At 42.5% G+C, this 16,259-nt stretch overlaps 1 protein-coding gene across 2 annotated transcripts in view; it reads right to left on the bottom strand.

Moving 5' to 3' along the window:
• Positions 1 to 16,259, bottom strand: part of LOC131686731 (zinc finger protein 423 homolog) — a 241,361-nt gene that overhangs the window by 214,881 nt on the left and 10,221 nt on the right. For both annotated transcript variants that reach the window (XM_058970665.1, XM_058970666.1), the window contains exon 2: positions 7,723 to 7,905. In XM_058970665.1, the coding sequence (XP_058826648.1) occupies positions 7,723 to 7,905 (183 nt within the window). The remainder of the gene's footprint in view (positions 1 to 7,722; positions 7,906 to 16,259) is intronic.

Genomic DNA, 16,259 nt, shown 5'->3' with positions numbered 1-16,259 from the left:
CGTTTTTTTCTTTCTTTTGTAGAAAAGTAATGCAATCACTAGGAAAATCGATTTCTTAACCAGGGCCCGGCTGGCCTAGTCTCATATACCACTCTACTCAGTTTGCCGAGTTCGGGTAACGTCTGTGTGTGCGTGTATTTGAGAGTGAATGTGTGCATGTATGACCAACAATCTAACATCGTTGAATTTCATTCTGATCGAACATCTGGCTCCGGGTCTGCGGATCGATGGGTGTGATCACACAGAAAGTTTTGATATAAACGCATTTGGAGAGGGAATAACTGTGGAACAGCAGGAACCATGAAACATTCGCAATAAAATCATAATGCATGAACAAAATCGTCTCATTCCCTCATTTTCCATGATTTCTAATTCTTTACACGTGTTGCTATATTTTGGAAGATTTCTTATAACTCTATCTCTTTTAATGATTTTTTTTGTAACAGCCAGAGTAAATTTACAATGAACAAACTTTATTCCATTTCTAAGAGTGGCCGTTCATCGAATATAATTCAGTCTACTGCTTTTTATAGCTAATTTTATACTCAATATTTGCCGCGAACAAAGTTTTTTGATTACTTGTCGTGGTTATGTGTAATTTCCCAATTTTTATAAATAGACCCATTGGGTTACTGTGAATGGGTTCCGATTTTCTACAGTAAATACTACTCATCTAGTCCAACATTTGTCAATTTGGGCAAGTTTTGTGGCAATTGTATCTTCTTTCGGGAATGCAGCTTATATGCATATATAAGTCCGATGATATAAAGATTTCTTTCGTAAACAAACGATTTTCGCCTTATTATAACTTTAATTAGAATCGCTAGGATCATTCGTAATATTTAAAGAATACAATTTACACTCCACTATAGACGACGTCGTGTTTCATAGTTCCTACCCATGGGGCACACTGGTAAATTTTAGCACCGACTGTTTATTATCAAAAAAATATAATTGTTAATTAACAACAGAATAGAACTATGTACCACTTTTGGCTACACATATGACATGTATTATCACCAAATTTAATCGTGGAAAAATATGTTTCATTGCAACCCTCTCTCCCTTACCACTAAAAGGTATTTTTTATGCAAATGGCTGCCAATTTGCTTTGATTTGCAGGCTTAGGTAATTGAAGACTAATCCAATGGTTCCAGAAGCTTTGGTGCTAATATTCAAAATATAAATCGGTCTCATAGAACATCTGCTACTGTGTTTTGAGTTTTGAACAATTGTTGGCTCAGTTGATTTGGCACATTTTTACGATTCCCGTATAGAAAGATTATGCAAGCGATTTGAAAATTGTTGAACTAAATCCGGCCCGCAGGTCCACAATTTTTGGAGGAATAAATTTTCTGGATTTTAACAGCGGAGTGGCTAGGGCTGACCGAAATAGTAAATTGAAGAAACCAGATAAATTCATCGAATTCATTTTAACAAAGACTAAAAATGTTAAAATTAACTCTAGAAGTGTACAGATCTGATAAAAAAGGCCATAGTTATTAGTATTTCAGTTTTTCAGGTACTCTATCGGGTCCACAACGATTAAATCAAACTTTCGTTTGCGGAGTTACAGATTGGTTACTGCGATCACATAGGGATTTTTCGTATAAATCGGTGCAATCGTGATATTGTTAAGGTGCAAGTGAGAAACGTTTGAAAAAGCGGTCATCTTGGAAAACGCAAAAAGCAGTTTTTTTGTGACACCATTGGACAAATCTTCAGGATAATCAATCAGCAATACTCGACCAATGCCCCGAATACATTGATTCATTTTCATGAAGATTTTTACAAAGGTGGTAGAAAAAACTGCTTTTATCGTTTTCCAAGGCCGCGTATTAAGGTGTTTTCAGTTGAAACTTAAGGTTAAAAATGTCAAAATATTTAGATTTACAGTTCTAGATCACTGATGGTCAATCAAAGTTTCTTTCGCTAAACTGTGCATCATCGATAATTCTAGAAGTCCATAGACATATCGTACGACTGGTAGTACGACAGGTCGTATAGACTGTTGAAGCGATTTGTCGTACGACCAATTTACCAGACACGCTTGTATTCGCAGTACGACGGGTCGTCCAACCAGTTAGAGGTTATAGCTTATACGCAGAGGCATTCAAAATGTCAAGTTCCTCAAAACGTAAGCTAGCGTCAATTTTTTCCATTGTTTTGTTAACAGACAATGAGGAAAAAGTTAAGAAACGGAGAAAGTGGTCCAAAAATTGGCTGTTAAATCGATCGACTCATACGCATATGAATTTACTCTCAGAGTTAAGTGTAACAGAGCCTGAAGATTTTAGAAACTATTTGCGTATGAACGAAGATACATTTAATGCTCTACTCGATATGGTTGGGTCTAAAATCTCAAAGCAGAACACGGTAATGCGAGATGCGATCAGTGCCCGCGAAAGATTGGTTGTTACATTACGGTACCTTGCAACAGGAAGTTCTTACGAGGACCTTAAATTTTGTGCGGCTATATCGCCTCAAGCAATTGGCAAAATAATTCCTGAAACGTGTTGGGCCATATATGAAGCACTTAAAGAAAATTATCTAAAGGTAAGTTTAAATCCAGTGATTTTTAATATGCATATTATTATGAACATACAGAACGGGAAGTAAAATATTCAAAAGAGTTACATAGGTGTTGGTAGAAAGGTTTCAAAAAATTCTGTTAAAGAAGTTCCAGCGATGACTGTTTGAGATTCGTTCAATTCTTCATTTGAATGAGGTTCTGGATGATCGGATAATAGATGTGGTTGCGATGCTTGATTATACATTTGTTGTTCCACAGCATTTGGTGTGGAACACGTCGCTTGTGATTGGATGATAGGAATGGTTTGAATGTGAGTTACAGATCTGCAACGCACTTCGGCTTCATCCGTTAGTTTGCCCAACCTTGCGTAAAACACAGCATCCGATATAAGTTTTTCTGCAATAATTCGTTGAGATTCCGATAATTCTTTTAATTGAAAAGCTATACGTTTTCTAATTATCTGAAACTCATTTTCATCCTCCGTTAAGGTTTTATAGGCCAAATCGAGCAGTTCTGATTTCTTTTTTTGTTCCTTTTCGTTGTTCACCAAACGTCTTTTGCGGTTGTTGGTTGAACGAACTGGAGCGTAGGGTTACCAATTTGTATGGGGAATTGCTGTGTTAACGCACACTTCAACCCGTAACTCTGGAACCGAAAGTCCGATCAACTAAAAATTCAATAGCGTCTTATAGGAGCGTTTTACTTTTCAGATGAAACTAAATTTGTGCAAATCGGTTCAACCATCTCTGATAAAATCGAGTGACTTTATTTGACACACACATACATACACACATACATACGCATACACATAGACATTTTGCGATCTCGACGAACTGAATTGAATGGTATATGTCACTCGGCCCTCCGGGCCTCGGTAGGAAATTCCATTTTTCGAGTGATTGCATAGCCTTTCATTATATGAGAAAGGAAAAACCATTTTTAAAATAAACTACCCGAATAAATCACCAAATGGCAGTAGGTTTGCTAAAGCTCGTATGAATTCGTTATACTAACCTCTGAATAAACTACCAAAAATTTGTGTAGTTCGAAGTTTCTGTTGCGCTTTCATTGATCACGAGTAGTTTTCTTTCACAAAAGCTCGTAATGTTTCGAAAGGAACCTTGAATTGTTTAGAGGCGATGTTCTCTACCATGCATCTAATTCACGCAACACGAGTGACCTCTGCAATAACATAGCAAAGATAATGCCATTTACCTATTGTACCCCCATACCTATTTGCCCCAATCACTCTATATAAGGAAAAAGTCTTGAAAGTTTGAGCGAATTCTATGCATTTCTTTTATATGAAATGTAAAACTGCATAAATAATAACAACGTGTCAATCGTGCCTATATATTCTAATAGGCTGTCCTGACAAATTAAAAGATTTTCCATGCCGAATAATATGATTAGTCAGCATACAGATTTTCTTCGTTCCAACTATTATCGACTTTCCTCTGTTATCGATTTGTTCAGAACTGTCTTACGATTGATGAATAGTCAGTCCTTTAGAAAATGTTATTCGATTTCCCGTATGAGCCCCTGCATGCTGCTAGTTGTTTTTGCAAAAGGTACAAACAACATTAAAGTGGACACTGCACTTATATATTTACACGTTTACGTAAAATAACGATGAAGAATTGAGACCTAATTCGAAAGTCTCACTTAACGAGAAGAATAGATATAAATTAGATAAAGCACTCTATCAAAACTGCCTAATATACTTTTCACGGGACATTGGCATTGAATCTTGGTGACATATGCAACAAGGATAAATTTTATGTATAATGTCGAGTATAACCTGCCATGATAATAGTAAAAAGAAATGCACAATTACACCACTAGGTGAATGGATCTGCACGACAAACGAAACAGATTCATTGCCGAATTTGCCAGAAAAAACAAATACCAACAAATTTTCACTCATACATACAACTGGTCGTACGACCAGTTTTTAAGCATGCCAAACTACCATACGACACGACCGGGTCGTACTACAAGTCGTACGACAGAGGCACACACGTTGCGATAATCGTTCAGACGGTCGTTTCGACACAAGTTGTACGACCGGTTGTACGACCGTCGTACAACAAATCGTATCGTGTATGGCCTGTTTAAGTCTTTAGAAGGTGACTTCTACGAAAGACCAATCCGCTTCAATAAATTTTTCAATACCTCTCGTTGAAAGACGCTTGAAAGCGAAGTAGGCGAGCTCTCGTCTGGAGTAGAACGTTTTTTTCGCTGTCAGTTTTCTACTGTGCATTTTAATTGAAAAAACAGTTTGTTTTTGATAGTGAATCATCAGTGAGCCATTAGGCGCAGCGTTCCCGGGAGGGCAGTTTCGTACGTGATGCCAACAAGAGACCATTGCTTACTTTGTTTTAACTGCTGGCTTTTGGGACTGCTTCTGCGTGCTGGTGTGAAGCCCAGACGACAGTTGGGAAGTCGCTCGCCGACTATTAGGAGTCCCACGTGTACCGGCATTCCGCCGGAAGTTGTGAAGACACCACGGAGTTCCCGGTGAAATTTTTCCATGTTATTTTGATCATATTGTTTTCAGGAGAGCTGCGTATGCATTGGTAATTTTATCAGTATTAGTATAACTTGCAGTATAGGTTTATATACATTCAATTCGCCTTTTGTTATCTCCGCAATCTATGAAAACTGTTTCGGTTCCGAGCGTTTTCAAAAAGTAGATGATCGGACTATTATCAAAATAAAAACACTTGTAAGGACGTAGCCAGGTGTGTGAAATAAACGGGTCTACGTCATTGCAGATCGTGGCGAAAACTGATATGACAATAGATATGCTCAATTCTGCAATTCCACCCTACGATTTGTGCAGGTGTTAATGCTATGCTATCTCTCGTTGGAAGACGCTAGAAAGTTGGCAGACATCGAGGAACAAGGGAGAGTTGGGACGGTGGTTACATTCTATCATCCCGATTATAACGAGGAAACCTTGGATTAGAGGAATGGATGTGGGTCGCGACTTCATTCGTGTGATGTCTCGGCTTAAGTTCAATCACTACACGTTAGACGCTCATCTTGGAGGTATTGGGCTCGCGAAAAGTGTGAATAGTATCTGCGCTTATAACGACGGTTATCATGATATCGAACATGTTGTCAGGGCATGTGCTGAGTGTTGTTCCGCCGGATCGTCACTATTGAATTCCCTTTGGGTCTGAGAAAGATCACCCAATGTCCCGGTACGAGATGTACATATCCCTCCTATACACCTTTCTAAAAAACCATCAATATACAGATTCAGCCCTTTTAATTTTTCTTATCACTTTCAGAAGTGCCATTATCCGGCACCGTACACTGATTTGATGCGAATGCAAGGTGACACGAAGCATATCTGTGGAAAGAGTTAACAAACACGGAACCTACAGCACAAACATCACACGCACAAGTCAGTGTGTTACCGATCCACAGCTGAGCTGTACCTCGAAATCGTCTGGAGGAACCCCCCCTCCGATTCGAGAAGGACCACCCGGCTTCACGATTTTCCCTGATGCTCCATCTCCCGTTTGCCTCAAACCGAAAATTTATATTTTTCTCCCTGTCATCATTGTCCTTCCTCTTTCCCTTGTCTCTGATACAGAGATGTAGGAAGTAGTGTAGTTCAGAAAAAAAATTTCCCTGTCATGCTAGTGACGTTAATATGCGCGTGTGACTCAAGTTTTACCTAATTTGTTCGTAAATTTCAAAAGTAGTTCAAAACCCTCTGAGGAGGGGGAGGGTTGACCCCTCAAATGACCGACTCACTTGGGACAATCTTTTCATTAGAATTCTTCTTCGCGACTTCCTACTTTCCGTCTTGCGAACTTCTCTCATATTTTTCCAATACCATGCCAGCGGAAACTTTCCAATCCTCAGTGAATTCGTTAGTATATTACTGCTGACAAACATATGACAATGTGCATAGTCGCTGCCAATATGCACAATGAGACACCTGAAATCCGCATGTGCCCTCTCAACGGAGAACAACTTTCAAACTAAACTGAAAACTGTATCTGCGTGCTCCATTTGCTACCGCTTCTACCTTTCCCTTTGCTATGTGTCTAGAGTGTGCTCGTATTGTATTGAAACATCGATCGAAACTAAAAAGTGAAAGATATAACAGAAAAGATAAGACTAGGTAGAATGCTGTTACCCTGAACATATGAATTAACAGAACAAATCATATATCATTGCTATCACAGCACCACCCTTTATGCTAGCAATCCTCGAGAGATTGCTCCCTTTTTTCCGCCGCACCTCCAATCTTTTGGGGATATGTCAATATCGGTTGCCTTTGCTTGTTCTTTGCACCATCATTCAGCAAAACTTTGCGCCACGCTGCTTCCACTGGCTGTATGTGGATGAAGTGTCTGAGAAAATATATTCACACAAGACTCAACCAACCAGACCAGCCAGCATCACTCGTAACGGCAGCCAGACATTTGATGGAATATTTTCGTTTGCTCTGGGTTATTCCCGTGAGCCTTTAGAAAGTGTGGCAGGTCGCTGCCGTGGCTTATTTGCTTATTTCAAAGTGAGCGAAATGATGTCTGACATTTGAATTATAAAATTGCACTTAGTTTGAATATTCAACCCATTCAGGCAGCACAGCCGCACACTATTACAAACACCACGACAAAACTACAATCCACCACGTGTCCCCATGGAACAAATCGCAAATGTGGTTCAGACCATCCGATTCCGACTATGCTTCTGGCAGAAACTTATTTCGTTTTATATGAAAGTTCAACTCCCATGGGATGCCGTTGTCGAGGAGTCGTTCGTTTTCTGCTCCCGTGAGGACCATGTGCTCCAAGCGGAAGCGAGCGAAGGATAAAAACATAGCGACGAACGAAAACACTACACAGTGACGCGAATAACGTTTTCCCGTTCGAAATGAAACCTTCCTTGGTAAAATGTATAGAAGAAAACTGAAAACAAACTGTATTCTCCAGCGTCCGGAAATGTATTGCTGTGGGAATCCCCGGGAGCATCGCTACGTAAAAATGAGACTTCCACAAAAACACTGGAGGCCGCTAGCTTCTTTCCGGCTCTAAGATGTTGGTGCTTGGCTATGTAGCTACAGCAAAGTTTCGATTTTCTTAAAGTGACAGTAGTACCAACTGCGGCACTGCAAACCTTTTTTTTTCCTTGCCGCAACATGAAGAGTGTTGACAACTCACCTCTGTTTTCCGGCTCATCGCCATCGTCATCAGCATCATCATCATCATCGTCGTCATCCTCCTCCTCCTCCTCACCATCGGTGCCATTGTCTGGCATATCATTTTCCTTTTCACTGTTATCGTTGACATGCAAAAGTCCAGCTTCACGATTTTCCAGCATCCCATCGCCGTCCTCGCCGTCAGCTAGAATGGGAGAAGGCAGAAGTTCACCATTATTATGTGGTGCGCGAAACACATTTGGCGAGCACCTGTCCGAAAATTAAGAGTAAATTAGCACTGTTCGAGAATGACTGACTAACTTTGAGCCCAGCAAGTTATCAAGTTGATCCCCACTGACGAGTTGGAGGGTACATTGTGCGATAATTAAATGTGAGGTCTACGGTTCACGTTAGTAAGTAGGTGGTTTTGAGTGTCGCTTCTGCTGTGGATTATTTTTTGATAGATGAATTCCAAACGGGAACCAGTGTCATAAAGATACAAATACCATACTTTATTCATATCCCCGTGTAACTAGTGAGTGTTCACAGTAAAGAAGGTGGATAAGTGTCTTGGGTAACAAGCAAAGCCTTGATATATGTTATTGGCCCCTTTCATTTTTTTCGTATAATTCAAATATTAACAGATTAGATAATTTTATTCCAAATATCCTTAAATCAAGATGATAATTTCGCCTATTGAGTAATATACCAAAACGTTTGCATTGAAAAAGAGACAAAGTACTGCCACCTGTTGATGGGTCCACCGGTGAATCGTCAATAAATATAAGCAGGCTATATACAGAAAAAAAAATGTCAGCTTCAACAGTTCGTATACGGCAGCCATGGCGAAAGTAGTGAAGCAACTGCGTTCGATGGTTTGTAATTACCGCCGGCTACACTCCGGACCGCAGAAGTCCGTCATCCTGGCGCACTTTGTGTCGGAATGAAATCAACAGAGCACCCAACAGAGCAAGATCCTGGCGCTCATGGAGAAAGGTGATAGCATCAAATGTGATCAAATAGTTTTGCAAGCACTGTAGCCAAAGACGGAAGGCAAGGTGGCGAAATCCTTCCGCGCCTGGGGTTGAGAGGCCGGTGCGACCAGGCAGACTGTCAAAAAGTATTTGATCAACATGGAAGAAGCTGAAGCCGAGGCCAGCCATATCAGAAGCGCAAGCGGCCACCAAAAAACATGGATGAAAGTGCTCGTCAGAAATGTCTTCCTTGTGAAGCGCAGCGTGGTTGTGATCATGTACAACGAGACGTACCTGATGCTCGACGACAGTGGCTGGAATGGGGCTATTTCACGTCCCCCAGGAAGGGGATGTCTAAGCCGGACTTCATTTTTTCGCAGTTTGTGGTCAACGTGGAGGTATTCAACACAAAGTGCTTATCGGAAATTGCGGCCTTCGTTAAGAAACACCGCCCGAAGAACGATGTCGTATTCTGGCCGGATTTCGCCTCGGCACATCACGCGAAGCGGTTTCTAAGGGGGTTTGAAGCATGTGAAGAACACGGGCCTCCACAAGAACACCAATGCCCACAACACGCCATAGCTGCCCCCAATTGTCTGCAACTGAACGATAAGGTGATCTGAGAGTTGAGGAATATGTAAACTTCTTTCCTTTCGACGGCTCTGACCAAAGCTCCGACTAACTGCTGTAAGGCTTCCCGAAAGGGAGTAGAGTCATGCATTTCACTTGATTCTAGGCCTGCTAGTTCGCTGATCTCAACTCCGCCACATCACTCCTGCTGCTGCAAACTCCTATGCTCCAGCAAGATGTTTGACATGCGTTCCTCTCTGCGTTGACCAGTTGTATGCCGAGGTCGATCCAGCGATTCCGGTTGGAGGGTGGCTTCCGGTTCACTGGTGCCCTGACGATTCTAAACTGGTGAGTTGTTGTGATCGGTGCTACTCGGCGTAGTCCATGAGGGTGGAGCTAGCCTACCAAAGCCGAGAATTCCCCGATGAAAGAAAGGCTGCCAAAACCGTTAACGTCAGCGTTATTCTTGCTTGGATGCAGTCCGGTAGAATACCGAGGTCTGTCCAGCGATGGAGGATTGCTTCCGGTCCACTGATGCCCCGCCGACTCAAACCAGTGATTCGCTACGGATTACTCGGAATAGTCCCCGACGGTGGATGTTTGCTACTTCGACGAAGAGTTCGCCAACAACGAAAGATCTTCCGAAACTGGGTAGAATGGGCAGATTTCAAGGTAGGCCATACGATTCTGGGTGGCGGGTGACTTCCAATTCACAGACGCCGCTACTTCATTATTTATTCGAACTAGTCCCTGGCGGTGGAGCCTTTCCTCGACGTCGAGAGTTCTCGACGATGCTGATCAGTCAGGTGCCGAGGTCAATCCTGCGATTCTGGATACAGGCTGGCTTCCGATTCTCAGGTACCCCGACGACCTATTGCCGACAATACGTGACGCTCAGCCTAATCCCCGACGGTGGATCTAGCCTACGTCGGTTCGCGCCTGATGGTCTCCTTCGTTTCTCATCAGTAGACTGGCTTGTCCAGTACCAAAGCCGGTCCAACGATTCTTGTTGAGAGATGATTTCCGGTTGATCGGCGCCTCGACGATCCAAAACTCTGTACTGCTACGTTGCTAGTCGTGGCTCATCTTGACATCTTCGTTACAATCCTGACATTCTCTGAACGGCTGTTATATTCACAGTGTCCCATTTTTCTTCGCCCGCTCACATACGTTGAACAATATTGTTCATGTTGACGTTATCACCGACGATGTATCTCATTTCGTTTCGCTAGTGTTCGAAACGTGGGCATTCGAAGACAACGTGCTCAGGCGTTTTTTCTACATCATCACACGCGATGCAGGCACGGGATTAGTCGATGAGTCCATCTACCGTTTACAGCGTTATCCCACTGGGCCACTGATGTTGTCACTTACTTAAGGCATCAGATCGGGCTCATTTACGAACTCCTCTCGAGTCTCGATCCCTATAACATTCGTTATCTCCTTCGAGTCACCGATCACTAGAAACATCACAACGTCCTCAAAACCGACAATATTCACGTCCCTGGGAAGGTACAACTTCAACACTCCGTCATATATAGCATTCCAAAGGTTCGGACCGAGTATGGAACCCTGGGAAACACCCATTGTTATGGTAACGAAATATTTAATTAATGGTATTGTTTTGTAATTTGATGTAAACATCCGTCAGCAGTATTTAACTTAACTTTAATTTAATTTATAATGTAGATCCCTTAACAGGAAATCTATTTCCACTGGGATTCCACCTTAGTTAATTATCTTATCTTAATTGCACATCAGATATATATACATGTCTGTTTCAGCTCAGTTTGTTTCATTTGTTTTCTTTGCTTTTGTTGTCATTTTTCATGGACTGAGACAAGTTGCGTCCACTACCAGGGGGCTCTTGTATGAGTTCTTTGGTGTGGGGGAGTGTGGTAGGCAATTATTAAAAAACGGGTCTTTTCCAGTGTTAGTTTCGTACACCAGTGTCCGCTTCTGAAAGTAGCTCCTTAGAAGCCTACAGAGGTATTTGAGAACTCTCAATCTGAGCAGTCAATTGGTGATTGCAACCCAACCAGCACTGTTGAAGGCATCTTTAAGTTCAGCGTCCCTCTGGAGTAACGGTTTCCTCTTCTCTAATGCTTTTGCGCAGTCCCCATAACTGCGACGACCGTTCGTATGGCATTCACAGTGGATCTACCCTTCCGGAAACCGAATTATATATTGGATAGGCCATTCTCTCCCTCCGTGTATGTTGTAAAACTGTTAAGGATTTCTCTTTCCAGCATATCGCGGACTGTATCGAACAGGGAGATCGGCCTGTATGCTGAAGGATCTCCGGGGGGCTGCCTTCGTATACAATACCAACTTTTGTCGCTTCCAGAGGCCTGGGAAGTTACCATCGTCGATACATTTTTACAACACGCTTCCAAGAATGTCCGGGTTCATTAGGATTGCTGTTTTTAGAGCCAAGTTGGCAATACTGTCTGGTTCCGGGGCGTTCTTGGTTCCCAAAACTTCAGTCACTGGTATCAGCTCCTCGTTGGCTACTCGAGCTTCTTTCCCGTGATCATCCTCAGCCACGTACGGCGTGGAAGGCCAAACCGTCGGTTCATGTTGTGGAAATAGTGCTTCTACGATGACTCACATCATCTCCAGCCACCTATCCGGTGGTACCACCGATCCTCTTATCGTCGCACTCCATAGACGTCGCCTCCCGGATTTGAATTGGTATAGCAACGTAGATCCTCTAGACAGGCTTTTTTTACTGAGCTTAATTTTCTTGTTAAGTGCGGCTCGTGTCGCCTTGTATGCTTGGTTTTCCAACTGCCTATTGCTTTCATTGGTGCACCGGATCGTTTGGTGGTCACTGTGGGCATACCCATCGCACACTCTCCAGTTTAAACTTCCTGCCAGCCCGGGGCTGCCGAAGGTAACATCAATAACTGATTCTCAATCTTCTCGGCGATACGCGCTGGTGGTACCATCGTTAGCGACATCTACGCTCAGTTTTGTAAAAGCCTCGAGTAAACTGCTCTCTCTTGGGTTGGTGAAGCGACCCCCCCCCCACTCCAATTCTCTTGCCCAAGCGTTGAAATCAGTGGCTATGGCGAGCATTTCTGTGAATTGATCGATCGTCCATTGCTGAGGTGCGTACAGCTGCAGAAGCAAACTCCAATAATTTTGGTGATTACAAAGCTTTCAACTGGGCGATGACCCACTTCCTGAAATGGATATTTCAGGAATTATTCGTAGCCTAAGTCGCTATCCAGTTTCCATCGCTGGCCGGGCTAGGGTATGGCATCGAGATTATAGCTACATCACACAGCCACCTGTTTGAAGGCCGCACATCTATACTGGAGCGTGATTGTTACCTTCTTCGTTTGCACAGATCAGGTACTTTGAAGCCTTATGGCCTTCCTTCTGCATAATTTGCTCCTGTCAGGTCCACTGCAGTTTCTAGCAAAATGGTCGAACTATTGACACGTGAAGCAAACTTCAGATTTCTGAGACGCTCAGTGGACAAACAGACCAGCCTACTTTGATCTTCCCGGTTTTTAGTCCATTGTTTGCTGCTTCTACTAGAAACCTAACCCTAACTTGCATACCAAAAGGTCCCTTTCTCATACGGATCTTTCAGAGCTTCTCTTAGTCACAACCTTGCATGGGATGGTTGCCTAGGCACTAGGCTCCCACCGCGTGACGCATGGCTTTCGCGGTAAGCTCTTTGTAAGCAGAGCTGTTGGGCTCCAGGACTAGCTTTTCTAATTCCAGGATCATCTCCCGGGTGCGGGTGCGCCTGGTTTTCTTAACGTCTGCGCCTAGGTCCTGGTGTGCTAGGTTAAACCACTTTTGGTTAAGAAGCCAAGGAAAAAGATGCCACTTTCACCGCTAATCTGCTGACGAAGCTCTGTTCGCTGTTTTCATCCAGCTTAAAAACAGACTACAAGCCTCACCGACCACCTTCACGCCCGACTCCACAGTCACCTACAATAATCAGGAATCAGTAGCAACTGGCCGAAATGGAACGTTTCCCATATTGTCGGAGATTTGTGCCTTGTCGTGATTTGTCTTTGGAAAGGATTGTCAACCGGCGACTGAATACGTGGCTGAAAGATCACAAACTTATCGACCCACGACAATTCGCTTTCCGAAAGGGACTCGGCTCCCTCGACGTGGAAAAAGCACCTCGGCATCTTCATCCAAAACTATCTTACCAATCGCCGCTTCCGGATCTGCATCAGCGGGAGATTATCCCAGGAGCTCTGCGAGACTAACGGAGTACCGCAAGCTTAAGTACTAGCTATGATGCTATTTCTTGTTAGGATGTACTCGTTTTTCTCTGCGCAACCCAGAGGCGTTTACGTATTTGTCTACATGGAGGACATGATCCTGGTGGCCCTGAGGAAAAAGATGTCACGCACCAGAATATCACTCCAGGCGGCCGTCGTCGTGGTTGGCCGCTGGGTACTCGCCACCGGCTTCAACATCTTCGCCGTAAACACTGGGTCCGGAACATCTACACATCCCTTCGTACAATCTACCAAAGGCCATCCAGACCCACTGGTCACTGGATCCCTGACCATAGCAGTATCGTAAGAAACACAGACCTACACAGCATACGAGCGTGACCCAGACTCCCAGACGAACCCCCAACCAACGATATTGACAGAAACTTCAACACCAATCTGCACAACGGATTCACCCACCACTGGCGGAGATCCCAATGCCACACACAAAAATCAGGGAATCACCGACAGTTGTACAGATCGGGTCAACCAGAAAGAGCAAGATATACTCTCCCGACTCCGAGTGGGGCACACCAAGGTGACTCGCGCGCACACCATCTCCAGCGTCCTAAAACCAGAATGAGAACTGCAACACCCGTCTCTCCGTCGGGCACCTCCTCTGCAACCACCAGGAGCGCGAGAAGCCTTCGGTGGTAATGCGTTTTGGTGGGATTTATGCAAGACATACTAGCCAACGACCTAGTTCGAGAGGAGGTAATCCTTCCATCCTTCCCCAGAGCAAAACCCTAACGACCAACATCAAGCACCACCAATGAGCCGTCTGCCACACCACCTCGGCGTTGGAGATGTCTATTCCGAAGCACCTACATGGCAAAAAATTGTTCCCAAAATCGTGAATAAAATTCTATTCTGGAATAATCAAGTTTTTTCGTTACGAAAACAGGACCATGAACAAAAATCATGTGTTTTATAATTATGTTCACTTACTTTTCATTAAAGCCTACATAACGCTTTTATTAGTGGAAATATTCGTTTTTGTTTGGTGAACTTAAGTCACGACTTTCGCCATGCTATTACCTATTTTCTGTACATGAATTAGTTCACAACTTCATGAGGATTATTCATAAAACCAAAGGTTAACTCGTGGTTTTATTCATAGATTTAGGAACATTATTCTGAGTATCATTCGTGATTTATTACATCAGAACTGATTCCCGATTTATTACATCTTGAACATGATCTGGTTTTTGTGGTTGTGAATTAATTAACAAAATTAGAACATATTTTCTCGTGAAGTATTTCATGAAATTCGGAATATTATTCATGAATCCTTTCAACCATCGTGAAATAGTTCATGATTCCTAAAATATTAGTCATGGTTCAATATTCATGCTCCAGAAATAATTCACAAACTCATAACATCATCATGCTCGTGAAATAGTTCACAAAATTTTAAAATATTATTCATGGATTTGGACACTAGTTCATGATTCTTACTATAAACGTTTGACCATGCGTACCTGTGAAATAGTTCACAAAATGATGAAATCTTTTTCATAGAAACGTGAAATGGTTCATAGTTCCTAGTGTAAGAGTCATGTCTAACCACGCGTGCCCGTGAAATAGTGCACAAAATCATAAAATATTGTTCATGTATTCGTGAACTGGTTCATGATTCCTAGCACATGATTCACGATGTATCTTGAGTAATTGTGATATTTAAAAGATATCCATAATCATTTCCATTATCGTGCAATTCTGCACTGAGCACCACAATCGTGTTTTGAATATCGTTAACAAAACAAGATACCGCGAATCAGTAACACTTTTATGATCCAGTTCATGTAGGCACGTTGTTCCGAGTAAAAAATCCGATAGTAATTAAAAAACAGCATATCACGATAAGACGTACAGAAATTACTAAATCATGATAAAACTGTTGATATCATAAACATGAGTACTCCACGTTTGAAATTCGAAACTGAGCTCAAGAATATATCACAACGATGTACATAAAAATACGAAAATCGTGAACTGAAACCACGAACATGAATCACACTACTCGTGAATAAATCACCAAGAATCGGGACTAAGATCCTGACTAAAATATCACGATAACCTGAACAGAAATTACGGAGATCGTACCTAAGGTCCTGCAATCATGAATATAAATTGTGCCACTCTGCCAGAGAAATCCGATAGTAAACTTATGAATACAATGTTACGGTAATAACAGGCGCGAACTAGTTTTTTTTTCAAAACACAAATAGTTTCATGAATACGAAAATTATTATCCATAGTTTCAGGAACTTTGTCACGATGTTCGTCAATCGTCCAGTTTACGAAATCGTAATTTTTTCCGTATACACTGCTCGTCAACTAGAGACCCCATTACCATCCCGCTGCGACACTGGGAAGACCGCCCAAGGCCCGACACCACAGGGAACGCCTCACAGGTACAAGAACCGCAACGCCAGCCCAGAGCATCCTCCACAACCAAAGTGGTCCAAATTTCATGGCTAAATTACTCAATCGTGGGCCCTCTGCCACACTCCTAGGAGTGCTGAAGAGGTTTCCCGCAGCTCAAATCAAGACATCAGCAGAAGATTCTAACGACAGCAAAACCAAAATCTATCAAACCTATTTAAAAATGAAATGTAATGATTAGTCAGGTTAAAGCCCAAATAAACAAACAAAAATGAAAATTGGTGTTTTAGATATCGCATGTCTTTAAAATACATGAAGCGTTGCGATTTTATGTGATCTCGAAACCTCAGACCACTACTTCATGTGACACCAAA

Source organism: Topomyia yanbarensis, chromosome 3, assembly GCF_030247195.1.
Source record: "Topomyia yanbarensis strain Yona2022 chromosome 3, ASM3024719v1, whole genome shotgun sequence".
Taxonomy (NCBI): Eukaryota; Metazoa; Arthropoda; class Insecta; order Diptera; family Culicidae; genus Topomyia; species Topomyia yanbarensis.
The sequence above is the reverse complement of the archived record's forward strand: the minus strand, read 5'-3'. Positions and strand labels throughout refer to the sequence as shown.